Raw genomic sequence first — 22,531 nt, 5'->3', positions numbered from 1 at the left:
CCAATCGGTTCGTTCCAGAACATCGCCGGCCTTATTAAGGCCCCGTTGAGTCTTGCCGAGGTGGACCCGAGCGTCCTGGCCGCGGTCTTGGTTGATTCATTGAAGGGGTTTGGTCGGTGGCTTTATTGCTCGTTGTTCCACCCTTTCACTTGCCTCGCAGTGGAAGGGTGGATTTGATGACCGGTCGAATTCATTTTTCCTTCTGCGTGCAGGTGAATCAGGTTCAGGGTCCAGCTCGGAATCAAGCTCAGGGTCTAGCTCGAGCTCGTGGGATGAGTCACAAAAGACGAGTGCGAGCAGCTCCGAGGTCGAGGTGGTGGAGGTCGAGAGCGCACCTCTTTCAGTGATAGAAGAGGGTGACGATGAGGGGGTGTCCCCGGGGTCTGACGAGGAAGCCGGGTCCGACGAGGATGTCCCCATGACCCCCTTGTTTGAATATGACTTTGAAGTGGACCTAGATTGGGTGGCCGAGGAGCCTCAACTGGAGGTGTCGCGATACACCGAGTCACTGTTCGGCGCGTTCCGTGAAGTTGAAGAACGAGGGCCGAGCGATGAACTGAACTTTCAGGTCGTATGCCCGTCCGCCGATGAGCGCATTTGCTCTCACTTCCATGGAGATAGTTTCGCCATGTATGAGTATGTTTTTCGGGAGCTCGGATTTCGTCTGCTGTTCACCAGCTTCCAGGTTTTGCTTCTGGCTAGTCTTGCACTGGCCCCGTCTCAACTACATCCGAACGCCTTTGCTTTTATGCGAGCCTTCGAAATTGTCTGCGAGTATCTGGGCATCGGGGCCACGACCGACCTGTTCTTCCGGTGTTTCAGAGTCCAACGGAAGATGGCCGACGGGCGGTATGGCTGGGTTTCCTTCAAGAACGCCGACCGTAAGCTCTTCAAGATGTTTGTTGACTCGGTTAAGGACTTCAAAGACCGGTATTATGTCATTCGTCTGCACAGCCGGGCAGCCTACACTTCACTGTCGAAAATGGTGACAGTGCGTGGCGAGGACGGGGCCCCGGAGAGGGACGAGGAAGGGAATGTTCAGACCAGACTCTGCAGTGTATTCCCCATTGTCTGGTGGAAGGCCCACTTCAGTTTCCCCCCAAAACATTATGCTCGGGAAGACGGGGATTTGGACGAGCAAGATGCAGCATCGTACCTTCGTCTTTGCCAGTGGGTGGACAGCTTCACCCTCAGTTCATGGGTATCGAGGACTGGGGAGCCCATTTGTGACGAGGATGGGGTCCCGATGACCGAAGTTAGAGCCATCAACACCCGGGCTCTTTTGATGTGCCGGACGACGGCGGAGATGAAAGCGTTGTTAGGTGGACTTTTAGTCTTTTTATTTTGTTTGTTGATTGCTGCTCGGCGCTAACCTGTTTGTTTTGTTTTGTTGGTTGATGCTCGGCGCTAACCTGTTTGTTTTGTTTCAGATGCTATGCCCTTGAAGGAAGACAAAGTTCTGAAAGCAGCCCAGGACGGAAAAAGACTTCGGGCGTTGAAGAACGAGAACCGGGGAGCGACCTCGGGTGACCACTCTGGATCTGCAGGCCCCCCTGGTAATCCCGGAAGGCGGGACGCCGAAGAGGCCGCGTCGAACGGAGACGCAAAGAGATGAAATGTCGGCTCCAGGATCTGAGCGCGGGTTTGTTCTCCCCCCTTGCTTCAACGAGGGCTTGTTTTTCGAGAAGTTCCCTTTGTCTGTCTCCCCGGACGAGGTCCGTCGAGTGGAGGGGATGTCCTCTTCTGCTCGTCAGAAGCAGTTGGCCGGCGACAGTGCTGCCGTCATGAGGGTCATTGGCATGGCCCAACTGTTTGCTCAAGGGGGCGGCGTTTCTGCTGATGTTTTGAAGAAGGTGGAGGACGAGAAGCGGATCGCCGAAGAAGAAGTTGTCAGGCAAAAGGCTCTTCGGGAGAAGACGAAGAAGAGGATGGAGGATCTGCTGAAGCTGAAGGATGATGAGTTGGAGGGTGAGAAGAGAAAGGTCACCGAGAAGGATGAGGAGTTAGAGAGGGAGAAGAAGAAGGTTGCCGAGCTCGAGCAGGTTTGGGAGCCGACGCCGGAGGAATCTGCCGACGCGGCGGTGTTGAAATCGAGGGCGGAGTTCGTCGAGAAGATCGACGACCTAAAGATCGAGCTTGCCGATATGGCTGATGCGGGGTTCAACTGCGCCGTTCAACCGTTGAAGCTCTTGAATCCGGATCTAAAAATGGACAACGTTGGAGTGTCGAGCAGGATTGTGGACGGCCAGCTGATCCCCGACACACCTGAAGACGATTGAGTTTTAGGGCCTGCGCGTCCTTGTTTTCCCGGCCTGCGTGCAATTAATTTTATGATGATTTGTTGGGGCTGAAGCCCGGGATATTTGGGGCCTGCGTGCCCGTCTTTTGTTGTAATATTAGAACATCGTCGGCCAATTTGGTCGGCAATTAATGTCCGTCAATTTTTCCATGTTTGTTTTAGCATTGTATGCTTTAAATTGTTTTTGCTGCATGTCCGTATATCGTCTTTGATTGTAGGCTATGCTCGTATGCTCCGAGGATATAGTCCATACTTAGAATATTTTACAGCGTTTTGAATATGATCGTCTATTCCGATTGTATGTTTTATACTTAGAATATTGTATGGCTTTCGGTTGTGCTCGAGTTCTCCGGGGACTTGCTCCAACACTTGGTTGTTTCGATAGCAATATGCCGCAGTCGAGCATACCGGAGAGCTGCCTCAATATTTAGAATAATTGAGGGCTGCTGGTTATGCTTGGACATCCCGGGGGTATATTCTAATACTTGGAATATAATTGATAACAATTGAACTGTGCTCGGCCTTGGTTGGTTGCCCGGAGGTGTAGGGAACGATCCGGGGGCGCAGAGCAGGTGTGCGCTATTAGCGAGCGCGAGACCGCGGTTGGGGCCAAGAGTTCGCGGCGTGAACGATCCCATCGCGAGCTGGGGTTCTGCCATGCAGGTACTTCCACGGAGGGTCTAGGTCTAGAATCCGCCGAGGGGTCGGTCCGTCCATTTGACGAGGGGGATCGACAGTTGCTGTTGTGGAATACTCACGTCCGTACCGACGACGTGGATCCGTGCCCGTCTGTTACCTGTGTTCGGCCAAGGTGCCGGGCGTTTTAGTTTATGTTTAACTGTAATAACGTCTGAGTTTTTCAGCGTTCCAGGGTCGAGCAAGTTTTTCGTCGAGAAGATTCTCGAGGTAGTAGGCGCCATTCTCGGTTTTGTCATAAACTCGGTATGGGCCTTCCCAGTTCGGGGCTAGTTTGCCCTCGCGCGAGTCTTTCATGTTTCTGCGGAGCACTAGGGCGCCGATTTCAAATTCGCGCTTTATAACTTTGGCGTTATGGCGAAGAGATATTTGCTGTTTTAGTTTAGCTTCTCGGAGATAGGATCCTGCTCGGATCTCCTCTACCATATCGAGCTCTTCCCTCATGGCCTCGTCGTTAAGTTCTTCCTCGAGGGAGGATTCGGTGCGCCGAGAAGGTTCTCGGATTTCCACGGGGATTACGGCTTCGGTGCCGTAGGTTAATCTGAAAGGGGTCTCGCCTGTGCTCGAATGGGGCGTCGTTCTATACGCCCAAAGTACACTATGCAGTTCTTCGACCCAAGCTTTTTTAGCTTCGCCGAGCCTCCTTTTCAGTCCTCGGAGGATGACTCGGTTGGCTGCCTCTGCCTGCCCGTTCGTTTGAGGGTGTTCGACTGAGGTGAAGTGCTGTTTTGTGTCGAGCTTGGTCACAAATTCTTGGAACTTCCTGTCAGTGAATTGGGTGCCATTGTCGGTGATTATAGCCTGTGGTACCCCGAACCGAGCGAGTATGTTTCGTTTGTAGAAGCGGAGCACGTTTTGAGACGTGATCTTGGCGAGAGGTTCGGCCTCTATCCATTTCGTGAAGTAATCCACGGCGACCACCAGGTACTTATTCTGGTATGATCCGACCGGGAAAGGGCCGAGGAGGTCCATTCCCCAGGTGGAGAAAGGCCAAGGAGAGGAGAGGGACTTAAGCTCGTTGGGGGGAGCTAGGTGCATGTCGGCATGCCGCTGACATCTGTTGCATTTCTGAACATGCTCTTTGGCGTCCTGCTGCATGGTCGGCCAATAGTAACCGGCTCTGAGGGCTTTCCTCGCCAGCGACCGGCCGCCGAGATGCTGGCCGTTGATCCCTTCGTGAAGCTCTTGTAGTACTTCCAGTGCTTGCGAGCCGTCGATGCATTTAAGGAGGGGGACGGAGAAGCCTCGTCGATAGAGTTTATTTTCGATGACTGTGTACGAGCAGGCTCTCCTCTTAATGGCTGAGGCTTCCTTCGGGTCGTCGGGGAGCTCGCCGTTCGTGAGGTAGTTGTACACCGGGGTCATCCAGCAATGGTCGTCTCTGATGGCAAACACTTGTAGGGCTTGCGTGTTTTTGCCTATGCTCGGATCGGACAGGATTTCTTGTATCACCGACTTGTTCCCTCCTTTCTTTCTCGTGCTCGCAAGCTTGGATAAAAGGTCGGCCCGCGAGTTATGTTCCCGAGGGATGTGCACGACGTCTGCCTTTGTGAATCCTTTCATTTTTTCTTTGACGAGCGATAGATACTCGGCTAGTGTGTCGTTTTTGGCCTGGTAATCGCCGCTAACTGGGGACGCGACCAGTTGAGAGTCGGTATAAATCATGACTTCCCGAGCGCCCACGTCCTCGGCGAGGCGTAGGCCCGCTAGGAGGGCTTCGTACTCGGCCTGGTTGTTCGATGTGGTGAAGGATAGGACTAAGGATACTTCGATGACGAGCCCCTCGTCGTTCTCCAAGATGATACCGGCTCCGCTTCCCGCGTGGCTCGAGGCGCCATCGACATAGATGGTCCACTTATTCTCGGTGGGTGTTGGGGAGTTGGAGATCGTCGTCATCTCGGCCACGAAGTCGGCGAGTGCTTGGGCTTTTAACGCTTTCCTGCCCTCGTATTGTATGTCGAACTCGGACAGTTCGAGGGACCATCTCAGCATTCTCCCGGCCATGTCTGGTCGGCTGAGAAGTTGCTTGATCGGTTGGTCTGTCCGGACGATGATAGTGTGGGCGAGGAAGTAGTACCTCAGTCTCCTGGCGGCCGTTATTAGGGCCAGTGCGATTTTTTCTATCTGTTGGTAGCGCACCTCGGGCCCTTGTAGGGCTTTGCTCGTGAAGTACACTGGCTTCTGCCCGTCTTCCGTTTCTCGGATCAGGGCTGCGCTGGCCGCCTCGCCTGAAACGGCCAAGTAGAGATAGAGAACCTCGTTGCTGTCTGGTCGGGATAGCACCGGGGGTTTGGAGAGCACTTGTTTGAGGTGGGATAATGCTTGTTCGCATTCCTCGGACCACTCGAAAGCTGCTTCCTTCCGAAGAAGCTTAAAGAATGGAAGTGCATGCTGGGCGGATTTCGCGACGAAGCGGGATAATTCCGTGAGCATTCCGTTTAGTACTTGGATGGATTTTTTATTGGTGGGGGTAGGGAGGTCCGAGAATGCTCGGCACTTATCAGGGTTGGCTTCTATTCCTCGTTCTGTTAAGTAGAAGCCGAGGAATTTGCCTGCCCGTACTCCGAAGGTACACTTCTCCGGATTGAAGCGCATCCTGCAGGACCTGGCCTGCTCGAAGACCCGCTCGAGATGTATCGTGTGGTTGGAGTCTTCTCGAGATTTGACGATCATGTCGTCCATATACACCTCGAGTGTGTCGCCGATTTCTCCTCGGAAGACCTTGTTCATCATCCGCTGGTATGTTGCCCCGGCGTTCTTGAGTCCGAAGGGCATTACGTTGTAGTAATAATTGCCCGATTCGGTCATGAAAGCCGTGCACTGCTTGTCGCATCTCGCCATGGGAATCTGGTTGTAACCTGAATAAGCGTCCATGAAAGACAACAGTTTATAGCCGGACGAGTTGTCGACCAGTCTATCAATATTAGGTAAAGGATAGGCGTCTTTTGGACATGCCCGGTTAACATCAGTATAATCAACACACATTCTCCATTTTCCATTAGATAATTTAACAAGTACAACGTTTGAGAGCCAAGTTGAATACTTGGCCTCGGAAATAAAATTTGCCTCTAGGAGGTCTTTTACAGCTTTCTCGGCAGCCTCCGCTTTCTCGGGAGACTGCCGACGCCTACGTTGTACTACGGCCTTGGCGGTCGGATTGATGGAGAGGTGGTGGCAGGCGACCTCAGGGTCGAGTCCGGGCATCTCTGCGGCGCTCCAGGCGAACAGGTCGGCATTGGCTCGAAGGCAGGCTACGAGTTGCTTCCTCGGCAGGTCAGGGATGCCTTTGCCGATCTTCACTGCTCTGTCGGGGTTGTCCCCCAGGGGGATCAGCTCGAAATCTCCGTCGGGGATAGGCCGGACGGGATGAGGGGCCTTTGATTGTGTCTCTTCCCCGGTCTTCAGTTCTTCTTGTGTAAACCTTGCATCGAGGTCGACTGAGCTGACGTTGGCCGTTGGATGCTGATCTTCCCGAGGATGCTTGTCTTCGGCCCTTGGTTTTTTGTTGGAGCTGGTCGGAGGGGCGATCAGCTCTAGTCCCTTGACGGAGGCGTCGAAGATCCTCCTCGCAGCTTCAATGTCGGCGTTGATGGTGGCCACTTTCCCTGTCCTCGTGTAGAACTTCATCTTCAGATGGACCGTGGAGGGCACGGCGGTTAGCTCGGCCAGTGTTGGGCGTCCGATGATGCAGTTGTACAATGTTTTGCAGTCGATCACCAAAAACCTGGTTTTGACTTGCCTGGACGCTTCCCCTTCCCCGAAGGTGACAATCAACTCGACGTAGCCCCACGGTTTGGTGGTGGCTCCGTTGAAACCCTGGAGGTCGGAACCCACATAGGGAGTGAGGTGCGAGTCGTCCAGCTGAAGCGTTCGGAAGAGGTGAGAGTACATGATGTCGACCGAACTACCTTCATCGACCAGGACCCGTCGAACATCGAAGTTTGTCATTCTTGCTCGGACGAGGAGGGGAATGGTGGCGTTTGGAGCTCCGCCGGGCAGTTCCTCGAGGTAGAAAGTGATTGGTTCTGACTTTCCTCAGAATTTTCGCAGAGTAGGGCCGAGATCGGCGTTGGCGCTGAGCAGCTCATCGAACTTTCTCTTGACTGAACTGACGGTAAGAGAGCCGGGGTCGCCGCCGTTGGAGATGACCATTACGGTGGGGAAATCTTCCCAGGTGCTGAGGGCGGTCGTCACGCCGACTGAAGGGATGAAGTCTTCCGGTCGGGTTACGGACAGTGCGACTTGAAGCGGTCTGCTATCTGGTGAGTTCCCCTCGTCAGAGTTCCGAGGGACATCTCTTCGGGAGGGTTCTCTCTTCTTCGTGTACTTTGATAGGAGTCCCTCTTTGATCAGGGTCTCTATGGCATCTTTGAGATGTATGCATTCGTCGGTCAGATGCCCGTGACTCTTGTGGTATTTGCAGTATTTGGATTTGTCTGTCCCCGGTCTTGTAGGTTTTGACTTCGGGGGCCTGATGCTGGAGTTCTTGAACTCGGTGTTCTGGCAGTCGGTCAGGATTTTCTCCCGCGAGGCGTTCAAAGGAGTGTAGTCGTTGAACCGTCCTGCCGGTCCTCGGCGCTCTTTGGCATCTCGGGACCTGTCGTTCCTCCTTTTGTCCTGTCCTCGGCGTGATCCTGGATCCTCGAGGTTTGAGCTGCGAGCAAAATCACTGCCCCTCGAGGCTTTGATCGCGGCTGCCTCGCCTTCTTCAAAGTCGATGAATGCCTTTGCTTTGCGGAGGAGGGCATTCATCGAGTGCACCTTCTCAATCTTAATGGCCTTCTTGAAGTCACTATCGGGGAGTAGTCCTCGCTCCAAGATGTATCTCTTCATGTAGTCGGCCGTCTGCACTTGGAAGGCCTCCTTGTTGAATCTTTCAAGGTAATCCCGAAGAGGTTCGTTGGGTCCTTGTATCACGGCCTCGAGATTGGCTTCCGATTTGGGTTGTCGTCGGGAGGCTGTGAAGTGGCTCAAGAAGAGTTCTTTGAGCTCGGTCCAGGAATGGATGGAGTTCGGAGGGAGGTTCCTGTACCAATTCATCGCTCCCTTCCTGAGGGTGGTCGGGAAAATGCGGCACTTGATCGAGCCTCTGACGACGTGATAGTCCATGACCGCTTCGATGCTCCGAATATGGTCGTCGGGGTCAGTGGTCCCGTCGTATTGGTCCAATACTGGCGGTTTTTCCATCCCCTGAGGGAGGTGGGCTCTCCGGATACTGCCGGACAAGGGGCTGCGGAAGTCCTCCTCGTCGCTTGGTCCCGGTGAAGTGTAGTGTCTGTTTCGCCGGGGTTTTCCTTGGTTATCGTCCGAACTGGTACGGTTGTCCCGAGGGGGACGTTCGCCAGGTTTCGGTGCAGCTTTGGAAGGGCCCTGATGATCCTGTTCGGGGGAGGGGCTTCTCGCTTCAGTGGCTTCTGGCCTCTGGTTCTTCTTGCTCTTTCTTGGCGGAGAACGGGAACGTGTCCTCCGGCGGCGATATCTTCTTGGTGGAGACCTTGAAGAGGATGGGGAACGCCGGCGGTACCTCCTTGGCGGTGAGCGCGAGGAGGAATAGGAGCGTGACCTGTAGTGCTTCCTCGGAGGGGAGCGACGTCGTCTCTGTCTTTCCAGCTCGTGAATTCGGTCGTCCTGAATTCGGAGGAGGCTGTTTGTTAATTGTATTTCTTTGAGCAAACGGACGGTGATGGGGTCAGCGTCCTCGGGAATGTTGAGCGGCTCCTCTTCTTCTCCGTGACGGGCTCTCCGCCTTTCGGAGGTGTGGGTGAATGAGGAAGCAGCCTGCCCGTCTCTGGTGTCGGCCTCATTCACATTCTGGGCATGTTCTGGCCCATTGTGAGTTCGGTGCTGCCCGTCCTCCCCGTTCTGAACGTGTCCTTCGGGAGGGACTTGGTCAACGTTCTGAACCTGTTGGAGGCCCTGCAGCTGCTGGATGCTATGGATCTGCTGCCTCCTGGGTGGTGAGGCTTCATGCCCGGGCCTTCTTTGCCCGGTGGGGGTAGGCCGATTTCCCACCTGTCGACGACGATTCGCCCCGTCACGGGTGGACTCGTCGATCAGGTGTTGCAGGAGGAAGGGATCAGCACTTGGGATGTTGTTGTCAGCCATGACGATTGGAAAAGGATTAGCTTTGATCTTTGTTTTTCTAAAGACGGGGAAGCAAGTTTCCCACAGACGGCGCCACTGATCGTACCTGATAAGGAGAATCGTCGTAGGCTGCTCGGACTGGATCTTCTAGGAAGGAGGAGGGGGGGTGTACCTGCAAGGTACTCCGATGCCAAAGTAAGAAGACGAGCAAAGGAGTGCAAGTACTAGCTAAAGGTTAGAAGGAAGTGAATACCTGACCCTCTACTGAGAGAGGGTATTTATAGCCCCCAGCGCTGGGCCATGATCACGCTAGTGGACTGGATTTCCAGGCCCAACTAGGAGACTGCCAGGTTTCCTAGGCGGAAATATCGGAGGTGCGTGATGACCTCTGTCCTGGTTAACCGCTCCGGAATCCAAGGGAGACGCGGTCTTATAGGGGCCACGTGGACTCCGTAGTATTCGGAGGATTGGGTGTGAAGGACCCCTGCGTGGAGCAGGGTCCTCGGCAAGTAGATGCTCGCGGGGAGTTGTGTGCCGAGCATCCACCTGCTCGTGAACAGCACTGTGCCGAGCACCAGCTAGAAGACGGAGAGTGGCGCCGGGCAATGCCGAGACGAGCATGAAGCATCGTCTGCCAGTAGCTTAGGTTGGTTTGGGCCTTTAAGCCTAATGGGTTGAAACTAGGTTGGGCCAAATCTTGGCCCAGCCCAGAACAAATTTTTTAATTTTTAATTGTATTTTATAATATGTGTATTTTTATTTGTTTTTAGAAGAGAGGTCTGAAAAAAGAGTTGAAAGTTGTTGGACACGGGCTAAAGCTTACCCAAATGGTTCTTGTTGCTCTCCCACCAGAGATGGGAGTTGGATGTCTAGGTTTGGTCTATCTTGAGAATCAGTTTGACAAAGATAGACCCAAACCTGGTATCCGCATTTGTAGTGATAAGCCATCTAGAGACATATTTATTTCACATGTCATTTGATGAAATGAGTATTAATTTGAACGACGTCTTTTGTCTGCTTCACCTGTCCATCAAGGCATGTTTTAGAGCCCCAAACATGCCACTAAAGAGTTTGTTGCTGAACTTTCTTTTGGCTACTTAGGAGTGTCAGCGAGAGATACAACGGGACACGTAAAGACATTCAACCTACAATATTAAACAAAGATGGTAGGTACCCAATTTTCATTGGGTCCTTGAGAGTAATTAGAAACTATGTTGTATTTAGACATCCATTGAAACAAACCTTTAGGAACAAGAATTCTCCTAAATATGCATTATTCAATGGTATGACCTTTCTTGCAACAAAAGTGACAAGTCAAATAATGACGCGAATGATTTTTTTTATTTGATTCCTTTTCAACAAAACTATACCTTTTGTAAAGTAATATTAAAGCTTTTTTAAACTTGTTTCATCAATAGCATATGTGACTTTTAGTTCCAAAGCCTTGTTCAATTTAGCTTTTAGAGTATTAACTTTTTTTTTCCAAATGTGACAAGTTTCACAACCAAACCAAGGCTTCTCATCCTCAATTTTAACTTTTGGAACATTTAACATGGTTTGTTTAGGAGCTTCCATTTGTTTTTTCGTTTTTAAAACTTTGGCTTCTAAGTGTGAAATTATTCTTTTATTTGAAGCCAACCTTTTAAAAGCGTCTTTAACTTCACCATATAGATTACCAAATTCATTTTGTAAATTAAAATAAGATATTTCATCAATAGGGTCATTTTTAGAGTGACTTACATTCTTCTTCTTCTTTTGGTGGGCCATGAGGAAAATGTTTGTCGTTTTATCACTATTATTTGAGTTATATTCACCTTTATGATGATGGGCCATGAGGCATAAGTTTTCTATTTCATCATCATCACTTGATCTATCTTCACTATCACTTTTCCAAGCAATATATGCACTTCTAGGCTTGCTAGACTTCTTTTATTGACCATTTCCTTTATCTTTTTTAGGAAATGGATAATTTAGTTTGTAGTGACCGACCTTTCCACAATTATAGCATGAACCTTTAGATTTTTCTTTCTTATTCTCATCTTGTCTTGAGAAATTTTATTGTCTTCTATAGTTGATGAGACCTTTGTCGCAATGCTTCATTCCATAATTCTTGAGATATGTATTGTATTTTCTGACAAACAACCCTGTTTCTTCATCCAAACAATCATCATCACTAGAGTCACTCTCATCTTACTCTTGAGTTGAGACCTTAGAGCTAGAAGTCATAAGAGCAATTGACTTCTTGTCTATCTTCTTATCCTTGTTATTTTCTTTCTTAATCTTCTTCACATGATTCTATCGGAAAATGAGCTCTTGCTCATGTTCTTCAAGCTTGTCAAACAAAGTAGTGATGTTCAATATCAATAGATAATTAGCTTCCTTAATTTAAAAAAAACTTTGGTTTCCACTCCTTATTAAGACATCGATCTCAACATTTAGATGGATATGCATAGAATCTTTCCGATAACCATAGTTTTTGCCATTGAAACAAGCGCTCTATTATACGTTCCTTTAGGTTCGAAATCCATTTTCTAATAAGTGATTTCAAATCACAAGATAAATTTGGCGTTCGTGATACCATTTGTTAGGCGATATGCTACGATCTATAGGGGGTGAACAGATCGCAAATGCAATTTTTTAATTAAAATTCTGTATTAAAATTATTTTAACCATGGCATGCAGAAACAATCTTAGATCGATAATCGTCTATCCCAAATTGTTACCGAGAAGACCGGATATGCGTTAACAGATCAAGCGAATACGTAAGATGAGAAAGATAACCAATATATTTCCAACAATTTACGTTCGAATATAAATCACCAGTAGTAACCAATTTCCAAAGAATTTAACACACAAAAGCGACTTAAGCAATTTGTCGAACACTCTGTGTGTAATCGATTCAAACCATATTTTTCTTTGAATTTTATTGATGTGAGAAACCAATTACAATCTCATAGATTACAATCAACTCAACAAATCATAACACGTGGGAGCCGACTCCTTCCTGTTATGTATCGACTCCAAATTTCCTAAGAGTCGACCCATGTTGGACAGAGAATAAAAATGTAAAAAGCTTTCAGTGGGAGTCATTCCAAAAATCGAGAGAGTCAACTCCTTTGTGTAATGTATGGACTCCAAGGTCCTATGTATCGACTCCTTTTTTACAGAAACTTTTCTTTCAAAAATATGTTAGTGTGAGTAGACTCCTAACACGAATGAGTCAACTCCAAACATGATTTTTCACAACAACAAAACTATATTTTTGACATTTTTAACTTGACCAAATGCTTTTGACTTGTTACCTAAGATGACAATGCAACCAAGGCACAGAGAGATAAGGTCCAATGTATAAATACAACATAATACCTAGTTTTGACATCATTCAAAACATCTAATAGAGGAAATTTCACTCATATAAACCAGCAACAATTTGAATTGTCGTTACTCTTTCTTTGTCGAAAAATTGACAAATTCATTAGTTGAATTTAAAAAATGTTTTTTTACATGATGAGATCAAGGAGAAATCTATATGCATCAACAAATGAGTTTCAGGGATTCTGCACATCCAAATTATGTTTGTTTATTGAGAAAAATTTTTTATGGACTCAAGTAGGCTCCATGTGCATGATACAATAGATTTTCTAATTCTATTTCTATAATTAGACTGACTAACAATAAATCAAATAATTCTTTAGTTATTTACTAGAATGGATCTGATATGATCTACCTATTGTTGTTATTGTTGTATGTTGATGATAATATTTTGAATGCTTCTACAGATGGTCATCTTCGTTCTTTAATGAGTCTTAGCTTCGAGTTAGCCGTGAATGACTTAGGTTCTTTGAATTATTTTTTAGGAATAAGTGTGGTGCGCTATGAGGGAGGATTATTTTTATCACAACGTAAATATGTGGCGGAAATGATTGATCGTGCGGGCATGTCCGATTGTAAAACTCATGTTAGAACTAAACTTAAAATTAGTGCTTAAACATGTAATCTGTATCCAGATCCGAAAAAATACTGCAATCTTGCAGGTGCATTACAATATTTACATTTTTGCAGCCTCATATTTCTTATGATGTCCAACTAATTTATCTTCATATGCATGACCCACGTGATGAGCATATGAATGATCTAATACGTATCATACGTCATGTACAAGGCACTCCTCCTCTTGGTTTACACATGTGTCCTTCCTCATTGCAAATCTTGCCTCTTATCTTCTTATATTGATTGGGGAGGATGACTCAATACTAGACGATCCACGTATAGATATCATGTGTATCTAAGAGACCACTTGATTTCATGGTTGTCAAAAAGTTAACCTACTCTATCTCGTTCTAGTGCAGAGCCAGAGTACATGAGGTGGCTAATGTTGTTTATATATTCTTTTGAATTCACAATCTTTTTTAGAACTATATTGTCTTGTGCGAAAAACTACATTAAGTTATTACAACAATGTGAGTGTCATTTATCTTTCCGGAAACCTCGTCCATCATGTCCAACATGTGGGTTCTAAGCATAGATATTCATTTTATCCAAAAAAAAAATAGTTGGATGTGGAGAAATTTGTGTTTGTCACGTCCTCTCTCATTATCATAGCACACATCTTTACTAAGGCATTACCCTTATTTTATTTGAAGACTTTCCGAACAGTATTAGCTTGGTTTTTTTTATAAGCAACTTCTTGATTAAAGAAAATGAGTACCAGAGGTACTCTAACCCTTACTAGAACGACTCGAAAAGCCTACACACTGGAGAATTCAAGGACACAACGGAGGATTTTTAAACCACTCATAAAAACTACAAAGGATTCTTTCCTTAGATTATATGGCTAACCACCACCAAGAAAATTTCAAAATCATAAAAAATAATTCATCCACATCCAACATTGCATTGTTGAATATAATGTCGTTTCTCATCTTCCAAATGCTCCAACAAGCAGTCAACCAAATTGTGCCTACCCTATTCCTTAAGAGCTTCCCCTCTTGATTTTCAACACATTTTAATAGGTGGCTGCAGCACTCCTCTGTCGTTTATATCCAGTTCCAGCCAGAGGTAGATTTTGTGCCATAGGATTTTCAACTGAGGGCAAGCAGAATTACATGGTCAATATCTTCCACCTGCATATTGCAAAAGACACAAACAACCTCCTCCATATGGTGTAAGATTCCTCTTCTCATTAACTATTTCTTCGTAGGCAATTTATCCTTCAGTAATCTCCAACCAAAAATGCTCAATTTAGATGGAACATTGGCCTTCCAAACTATTTCCAAAGCTTGCCTGTTATTATCTTCCAACACAGGCTCATCCCGCTCCTGCATCAATATACCATAACCAGATTTGACAGTGTAGCCTTTGGATTTATCAAGTGACCATACAAACCTGTCTACAACATTAATAATTTGTTGAACACCCTCAAGCACTGCACACAGCTCCTCGAGTTCCTTAGCCGCAGCATCCTCCAGCCCTCGCCTCCCCACTGCCCCATACCATTTATACAGGCCTCCTTTGAGTCATACTCCACATATAAATTTGGAAATTGTGCTGACAAATTCCCATAGCCCGTCCAGCTTGTTTTCCAAAACAGTATCTCCTTTCCATCACCCAATCTTGCTGTGATCTTTTGCAATATGCCTTGGGGATCCTCACATAATAGCAAAATGTCCTTCCAACATAGAGATTCTTTTGTTTTTGAGACAGGCCCTCCAACATGAACCTCCAAATCCATTTGCTAAGAAGAGCTTGGTTGAACTTAGCTATGTCTTTGACCCCTAGACCACCTTTCTCTCTTGAGTTACAAATAGTGTCCCATTTAACCCATGCTACTCCTCTCCTTTCCACCAAACCATTCCATAGAAACTTTCTTTGAATATTTCTTATTTCCTTGACTACTTTAATAGGAGCCTTATAGAACGACAATTGAAAACCAATATTAGCGCTGATGACGTTACCGCTTCGCCGGATGTGTGAAAGGTTATAATATTCAATATTTTGAAGTAGAATTAATTGTATATTATTATGTATTAGTAATGTTTTTATTCTGTATTGAATAGGTTTTATTAGTGATCTAAAAGAAGGCCTAAATAGGAGTCTTGTAGTTTGTATAGATATTGACTAATGATGAAATAAACAAGACACTTTATTAAACTCTTTTAGGAAGAAATTAGAGAAGCCTTGTAAATATAAAGAAAGTTCAACTACACTCTCTTGGAACACTGGAATAAGATTACCTCGAAGGAGTAACTACATGAGAATATACATAATTATTTCCTAGATTGGCTTCTAACCTCAAATTCTATAGACTTTAAATGTGTCCCAAAGAACTCAATTACACAAGGGATGTGCCCTTAACATACTCTGTGAATGCCAAAGCAATCAAGCCCAACATAGCAATTCTTCCATTCCACAACTCTGCATCTGAGGACATGATACTTTTAGATTTAGACTCAACACTAACACCTTGCAGAAATGGAATCAATGAAGCAAGTGTCAACAACACACTTGTCCCCAAGAACCATGGAACTCCACCACCAGACAATTGCTCAAACAAACCCTGCCCTCTTGCTATCTCCACCCCCATTGCTGCTACAAAACCAATCATAGCCAATCTTCCATTGATCCTTTCTGGTGCTGGCCCACTAAAAGCCATCAAATCCGAAAACTTTGTGCTCATCTGCCATATCAATATCATTATTATTAGTTATTAAAAGGGTCTCAGTCTCATTAACTTAGATCTAAATTAATGCTTTATATAACCAATCAAATATAAAAGACAAATGGTCACCTTTGGTGGACGGGTATAGGCTGGTTGTGGTGTTGGGGTTGGTGCAATTGGAGTAATTGGGTCTACAGGCACCTTTGGTTGCTCTTTCTGTTGTCCCTGAACAATGTAATAAGTAGTAATTAGCAACCATCCATTCTTAAATCATAAACACATTTTATATGCATAAGCAAGTAGTATATAACCTTAAAATAAGTTTGATAAAACCATAATTACCTCAGCCATGGATCGTACTTTGAGACTAACATTCCTTCTGAAACTTGGAATGTAGACAGAAGGGATGTTGCTGAATTGGTTAACTCTAGACCTGGTAGAAATGTTGGTCATAGAGCTTGACATGATAGATTGACAAGATGAAACAGCCATTGATACTAGTTTCTTAATTTTGTTTTACAAAGGGATGGACTAAAGTATTTTCTAAGTTTGAGAATAGTTTTGTAATTCTCACAAATAGAACTCTTAACACTGTAGATTGTTGAGTTGATAGCTTAAGCAAGGAAGAAGGTTGTTTATATAGAATAAAAAGGAAAGCATATTGTGAGGGATATATAAGTTCCACGTAGTGTGTAAAAAGCTCCTAAAAAGTAATTGATTCACGTGGCTTCATTTGTCCACACATGGTATAACCAACAGACGTGGCTCTAGTAACAACCAGAAACTGCTGCACTCAGAATTTGAGGTTCAAAGAGGGGATATAGACTTGGAACTTTCAGGACCTCAAATAATGTTTTTACTGCTTATCATTACTTTGGTATAATCTAGAATATTCTATAGCTCTATAGATTAACATAGTTGGTGGTTATTTATATTTATTCAATTTTGCAATGGAAGTATAAGATATTATATTTTGTATTATTACTTAACTGTTTGTATTATTATTTAATGGTAATATTATTTTGTAATTAGAATTCTTCAGGTGAAGCTAACTTTTTAGTTTCATAGGAAACTACCAGGCTCATCCAAAACCTCTCTATAAATCAGTTTATTTAGAAAAATATCACAAGTCTGTAGGTAGTAAAAAAGGAATACTGTTATTGAACCTTAGTGTTAATAAATATGCAAATAACACACAATTTTTATTACAGATACTGTTGGAATACAAACCATTGTTATCACCGAATTGCACAGTTCTCTGTATGCAATTACTTTAGCAGTGGTGTAGTTGAAAACTCCCACATATATTTCAATAAACTACCGTAGTCTCGTTTGCCAGCAATTTCCTCAACAGGGACTGCATCAGAAATTTCCCTTAACTGTTCTTCTGTAAGCTTCACATTCAGAGATCCAATGTTGTTTTCAAAGTTCTTTAATTTAGTTGTCCCTATGGTATCAAACAAATATATCATAAAGCACTTGGTCAATAGAATCAATTTATTCTCATGCTTACAATATTTAAGACGACTAAGCAAAATCCAGAAAAATAAATTGGTAGATCGTATCAAGAATTTAACAAAAGAAAGCGAAAAAATCATCACATATGTTGAACACACAACACAAGTATTCTTCCAAAATATAAATAATGATGATAATACCAGGGATAGGAATTATGTCATTTCCCTGATGTAGAAGCCATGCTAAGGCTAATTGAGAAGGAGTGCATGCATGCTTTGAACTCAAGTCATTGATTCTTTCATAGAAAGACTTGTTCTTTTCCAAATTTTCTCCCGTGAACCTGGGATGCATATTCTGTTAAAAAAACAAGAAAAAATTTCAGTAGAAAACCACTGCAGAGATGTGATATAACAAATTGTCCCTCATACAAACATATTACTGTATTACTTGTAGCTAGTTGCATACCAGGAAGCTCTGACTAGGCAAGGTTTCTACAACTGACTTTCCTGCAAAAAAGCCACGGCCAAGAGGGCTGTATGCCACTATTCCAATGCCTAGTTCTCTGCAAGTACACAATAATTCTTGCTCACAATTATAGATGTTTACACATTCTATGTTAAAGCATGTCTGAAAGGGTTGGGAAATATATCAAACCAACTGGAGTATAATTGCAACCAAATGCACCATGAAAAGAGAATATTTCAATTTGTATACCTACAGAGTGGAATTATCTCTTCTTCAATGTCACGAGACCATAAGGAATACTCCATTTGTAAAGCGGTAATAGGATGAACTGCGTGTGCTCTCTTTATAGTGTCTGCATTAGCCTCTGACAACCCAATATATCTTATCTTTCCTTCATTAACCAGTTGTTTGAGCTCCTTCATCTTTTACAAAGAGGTCAATGTTAAAGCATTTAATTGCCTAGAATGATTGGTATGCATAAACAAGAGGAGAATAAAATCATTCAAAACTTACGGTATCCTCAATTGGGACTGAAGTGTCAACTCGGTGTTGATAATATAAGTCTATATAATTGACATCAAGCCGCTTAAGGCTAGCTTCACAGCACTCCCTTACATATTCAGGGGTACCTTTTACCCCAAAATCCATCCCATCCGATATAGTAACACCAAACTTCGTAGCCAATTGCACTCTTTCTCGGGGAAGTTCTTCTAATGCCTTGTGACAGAAGAAAAGAGCCATCCATAAGTTTGTTTTTAACAATAGAAATCAATATATTTATTTTTCCACTAATCATAAAGGGTGTGCATATTATACAATGCTTATGTATTTTCAACACTCAGACTTGCAGTAAAAAAGATGTTACCTTACCAAGCATGAATTCATTATCATGTTTGTGTCCATAAATATCAGATGTATCAAAAAAGGTAACCCCTGTATTGAATACTTGCTTAATAATGGAACATCCATCTTCATGTGAGAGGGGAGCATTGTAAATTCCAGATAAACCTCCGCATCCAAATCCCAACCTAGACACCTGCATTCCACAAAATGAAATTACAGAGGAGCTTATCTTATCACGATTCATACATCTTAAACCAAAGGCTGGACCAGCTAAATAGGCGCTGAAATTGTAATTTATGTATCTTGTATGGTATAGTTAGTTTTGTATGGCTGATAATCTCGTCTCTAACTCATTTGTGGTGCAAATGCAACAAGAAAGACTTGAGACCATAATGGAATTCTGAATTTGTAAGTTGATTGTGAAAACAGAAAGAGCAAGATATAAGGTCCATTGAAAGCTTTAATGCAGAAGTGAGACACATAATACACTTCAACTAGCATCATACTACTGGATTAACCTGTGAGTGTAGAGTGATCCAAATAGGCAAAGCCATTCAACAAAACCCCAAATTTGAATAGTAAAAGCTAGTATTCTACAAAGTAGCAGCAATAAATAACATGATGGTAAATCAGTATAAACATGAGAGGAAACATGGATGTGAAATTCGGAGAAGAGAGTAGTATTATGTATGATTAAAGAATATATGTGAAGGATCCTTTATTTATAAGCCTCCTCTAACTTTAGAAACAGAAAAGATTTGAGCATTTGATTTGAAATTGAGAATTCCCAATTTACATGTGATGTAAGCTATAGTATGATACAATTAGGATCAAGAAAGTTTACCTCTAAGCCTTGGTTACCCAGTTTGACTCTTGGGACTTGTTCCATCTCATTCTTCTTCTCCATTCTTCAACTCTATTATTGTCTTGTCTCCCCTATAAGGTGCAAAGTTGAAACAGAAACTGTTGTCAAACAAATAATTAAATACTACTTAGAATTTGCTGGTATGATACAAAATGATTAGCTACCTACTTCTTAAAATATGATAAATATGAAATAGTTATTGGAAAATAATAATAATTACCTTACCAACCACAATTTCTATAAATTATATCATATACCCATTGATGCATGTGAAAAATCGGGAAAAAAAAAAAGTGGTGGTTCAGGTGGCTAGGCTCACTGATCGTTTTGGACTAGAACACTCTAAGCTATACATAATTCAAACTATTACACTGAATAAGCTTGCAATTTTTACAACTTACAAAACACATTATAAACAAGAGTCTTAATCCAAGAGATATCAACTTTTTTTTTATTTACAACAAAATCACACTCAAAACTATGATAATTGATTACACCACAAATGTAGAGAAAATAAACTGAAACTCAGAAGGTTTTAAAATTTCATGTCCTAGAGGAACTAGTTTTGGTTTTTTAAAAGACGAAAACTAAAGGTGGTTTTACAAAATTTTGTTTGGAATTTTATTTGAATGAGAACTTAGTTAATGGTTCTAAGTTACACCATTTTTGTGTTAATTTTTTGAGAAAATTACACTCACCTCCCTTTATTAAAATGACAATGATACTCCTCTAATATTAAAATATGTACTAACATTCTTTGAGGTTTATTAAAATGAGACTGACATCCCCTTTAATTTTAGTGACACCTAAAATTATATGTAGTTTATAGATGATATGCTTAAGAGAGTCTTGTGAAAAACGATACCAATAACAAAGTATAATAGGGAATTATGGAAGAGAATAAGAACACAAGAATTGGTTATAACTGCTATTCTTTTACTTTCTCTTAAAACAAGATTACAAGTTTACAAGAATAACAAATAACCTCTCTCACCCTAAATTAGGATTTGCAGCTTAGCAATGATGAGAGACTAGTATGCTATTTATAATAAAACCTAACATACTAACTAATGGGCTTTTTCAGCAAGGCCCATTACACAAGCCAACTTAATAAACAAGCTAACTTAACAAATTAGGGTTTAAACACTAAAACCTAATTTAACATGCTAACAACCCTAGCATCTTCGACATCTGCATGCTAGACCCATCTTCGACTACAGCATGCACACTTCGACACCAGCATGTGAACAATCCTTCGACTTCATGCTTAACTCTGTCGAATTGTCGAACCAAGAAGCTACCCTTCGACAATACTAGAGTTCGATCCAATAACTCACAAATCTCCACCTTGGACCTAACTCTACAACGTCAAGGAACAAACTAGCTTTCTTCATGCAGCTTTATCAACTGCATACAGTGGAAAAACTTGCAACTCGGCAATGTCTTGGTGATCATATCAGCAGCATTGTCTTCAGTCGAAACCTTCAGCACTTGGACTTCTCCACGCTCGATTACTCCTCTGACGAAATGCAGCCTCACATCAATGTGCTTAGTTCGCTCATGATAGGCTGAATTCTTCGACAGGTGTATTGCACTTTGACTATCACATTTAACAGTGATACCTCGACCTTGAAGTTTCAGCTCCTTCGCAAAACCTTCAAGCCACAATGCTTCTTTCACAGCTTCAGTTAGGGCAATATATTCCGCTTCAGTGGTTGATAGAGCAACAACCTTCTGAAGAGTTGCTTTCCAACTAATTGTTGTGCCAAACATAGTGAAAACATATCCAGAAATAAACTTTCTAGAATCCATACAACCTGCATAATCAGAGTCGACATATCCTTCTATTACTGCTTTACTATTTTCACCCAAGGCTCCACCATAAATTAGGACTCTAATCAGAGACCCATTTATGTACCTTAAAATCCACTTCAATGCTTGCCAGTGAGCCTTTCCAGGATTCGCCATGTACCTGCTTACAAGACTGACTGCGTAAGCTATGTCGGGTCTAGTACAAACCATAGCATAAATCAAAGAATCAACTATATTAGCATACGGAATGCTATTCATATAGGCTCTTTCGACATCAGTACTGGGACACTGATCAATACTCAGCTTGAATTGAGGGTTTGTTGGAGTCACAACTGGCTTCGAATTCGACATACCAAACTTTTCAAGAATCTTCCGTAGATATGCCTCTTGAGATAGGCATAACTTCGACTTCTTTCTATCTCTTCGAATGTCAATTCCAAGAATCCTGGAAGCAGCTCCCAGATCCTTCATATCGAACTCCTTATTGAGTTCAGCCTTCACCCTCGTCACATCTTCAACATTGTTGCTTGCTATGAGAATATCATCCACATAAAGCAACAAAATAACAAATGAATTACCAGGTCGAAATCTGAAGTAAACGCAGTGGTCGAACTGACTTCTAATGAAACTTATGCGTGCCATGAAATTGTCGAATCTCCTATTCCACTGTCGAGGAGATTGTTTCAGCCTATACAAAGATCTCTTTAACTTGCACACATAATCTTCCTTCCCCTTTTCGACATACTCTTCAGGTTGCCTCATCAGGATCGTTTCATCTAGATCACCATACAAGAACGCAGTCTTCACATCCATCTGTTCCAGTTCAAGATCGAACTGTGCCACCATGGCAAGCAACATTCGAATGGACCTATGCTTCACAACAGGAGAAAACACATCATTGAAGTCGACACCTTCTTTCTGAGTGAAACCCCTTGCAACTAACCTTGCCTTGTATCTTTTCGACGTCACTCCTTCAATTCCTTCCTTAACTTTGAAAATCCATTTACAGCTGACTAACCTTGCCCCAACAGGTTTCTTGATTAGTTCCCAAGTATGATTATCATGAAGAGATTTCATCTCATCATCCATGGCCTTCAGCCATTCAGTCTTATTTCGACTCCTCATAACTTCCTTATAGTCTCTAGGTTCTTCGTCTAGAACCTCACTTGCAGAGATTAAGGCATAAGCTATAAGATCTGCATATCCAAGTCTCTGAGGTGGCTTGATGACTCTTCTCGACCTATCTCTCGACAATAGGTAGTCATCGTCAGTTTCCTCAACTTCAGCATCTTCTGCTTCTTCTTCGACTTCATCTGGGATATGCAATTCAGCATCAATATGCTCCACCTCA

General features: G+C 43.6%; 2 protein-coding genes across 3 annotated transcripts; both read right to left on the bottom strand.

Annotated features, from left to right (window-relative positions):
• Positions 1-15,200: 15,200 nt before the first annotated feature.
• Positions 15,201-16,379, bottom strand: LOC131643496 (early light-induced protein, chloroplastic-like). The gene is made up of 3 exons (XM_058913728.1): positions 16,080-16,379; positions 15,867-15,962; positions 15,201-15,755 (listed from the first exon to the last, which is right to left on the bottom strand). Exons 1-3 carry the CDS (start codon positions 16,227-16,229, stop codon positions 15,411-15,413), a joined length of 591 nt encoding a protein of 196 aa, XP_058769711.1. The 5' UTR covers positions 16,230-16,379; the 3' UTR covers positions 15,201-15,410.
• A 149-nt stretch (positions 16,380-16,528) lies between these two features.
• Positions 16,529-19,494, bottom strand: LOC131643495 (perakine reductase-like). 2 transcript variants are annotated; one of them, XM_058913726.1, is made up of 7 exons: positions 19,348-19,494; positions 18,526-18,696; positions 18,174-18,377; positions 17,910-18,082; positions 17,661-17,757; positions 17,396-17,549; positions 16,529-17,184 (listed from the first exon to the last, which is right to left on the bottom strand). In XM_058913726.1, the coding sequence occupies exons 1-7, from the start codon at positions 19,408-19,410 to the stop codon at positions 17,006-17,008; spliced, it is 1,041 nt and encodes a 346-aa protein (XP_058769709.1). In that variant the 5' UTR covers positions 19,411-19,494; the 3' UTR covers positions 16,529-17,005. The 2 variants fall into 2 exon arrangements, with proteins under 2 accessions (XP_058769709.1, XP_058769710.1); XM_058913727.1 differs by having other exon boundaries at positions 18,531-18,696; positions 19,348-19,485.
• Between the last annotated feature and the right edge of the window lie 3,037 nt (positions 19,495-22,531).

The sequence above is a fragment of the Vicia villosa genome, linkage group LG1 (genome assembly GCF_029867415.1).
Source record: "Vicia villosa cultivar HV-30 ecotype Madison, WI linkage group LG1, Vvil1.0, whole genome shotgun sequence".
Lineage (NCBI taxonomy): Eukaryota > Viridiplantae > Streptophyta > Magnoliopsida > Fabales > Fabaceae > Vicia > Vicia villosa.
Note: the sequence above shows the minus strand (reverse complement) of the source record. Positions and strands in the feature narration are given on the sequence as shown.

Excerpts from the sequence above, each read along its gene's own strand:
- LOC131643496 (XM_058913728.1), bottom strand. The coding sequence starts at position 16,229 with ATGGCTGTTTCATCTTGTCAATCTATCATGTCAAGCTCTATGACCAAC. Across the intron at positions 15,963-16,079 it reads AAGTACGATCCATGGCTGAG|GGACAACAGAAAGAGCAACC; the intron begins GTAATTATGGTT and ends TACATTGTTCAG. Across the intron at positions 15,756-15,866 it reads CCTATACCCGTCCACCAAAG|ATGAGCACAAAGTTTTCGGA; the intron begins GTGACCATTTGT and ends TTGATATGGCAG.
- LOC131643495 (XM_058913726.1), bottom strand. The coding sequence starts at position 19,410 with ATGGAGAAGAAGAATGAGATGGAACAAGTCCCAAGAGTCAAACTGGGT. Across the intron at positions 18,697-19,347 it reads TGGGTAACCAAGGCTTAGAG|GTGTCTAGGTTGGGATTTGG; the intron begins GTAAACTTTCTT and ends TGTGGAATGCAG. Across the intron at positions 17,550-17,660 it reads TGCCTAGTCAGAGCTTCCTG|AATATGCATCCCAGGTTCAC; the intron begins GTATGCAACTAG and ends TTTTTTTAACAG.